Source organism: Nestor notabilis, unplaced genomic scaffold (assembly GCF_000696875.1).
Source record: "Nestor notabilis isolate BGI_N333 unplaced genomic scaffold, ASM69687v1 scaffold25741, whole genome shotgun sequence".
Lineage (NCBI taxonomy): Eukaryota > Metazoa > Chordata > Aves > Psittaciformes > Psittacidae > Nestor > Nestor notabilis.
This window is the reverse complement of record NW_009913727.1, coordinates 1-361: the sequence shown is the minus strand read 5'-3', so window position 1 is coordinate 361 and position 361 is coordinate 1. Positions and strand designations below refer to the sequence as shown.

Below are 361 nucleotides of genomic sequence, written 5' to 3'. Positions count from 1 at the left end.
CCCCACCGCAGGGGCTGGCTTGCAGGGGGCCCTGGGTGGCAGCTCCATCCCCTCCATACAGCCTACAGGGACCTGCAGTCCCGGGAGGAGACGAGGAACGCAGCCTGGAGGAAGACGGGCTGGGATGAGAACGTGTATTACACGGGTGAGTGGGACCCCCTCCCTGCACTGGGGAACCCCTGTCCATGCAGGGGACCCCCTGCCCTCACTAATCTCTTCCTTCCTTTCACAGTCCCGCTGGTCCGGACCATGGAATCACGGATAATGATTCCCATGAAGATCTCTCCCTTGCAGTGAGCGGGGGTCTGCCCGCACCCCGAGGGGCTCCCTCCCTTGCCTGCACCCAGCCTCTGCCCTCCAC

General features: G+C 64.5%; 1 protein-coding gene across 1 annotated transcript in view; it reads left to right on the top strand.

Moving 5' to 3' along the window:
- The window catches only part of NIPSNAP1 (nipsnap homolog 1 (C. elegans)), a gene marked incomplete at its 5' end in the record, with an annotated part of 1,938 nt that extends 1,635 nt beyond the window's left edge, over window positions 1–303 (top strand). Inside the window, 2 exons of the mRNA XM_010023337.1 lie at window positions 62–145; window positions 233–303. Of these exons, the coding sequence (XP_010021639.1) occupies window positions 62–145; window positions 233–297 (149 nt within the window). The remainder of the gene's footprint in view (window positions 1–61; window positions 146–232) is intronic.
- Between the last annotated feature and the right edge of the window lie 58 nt (window positions 304–361).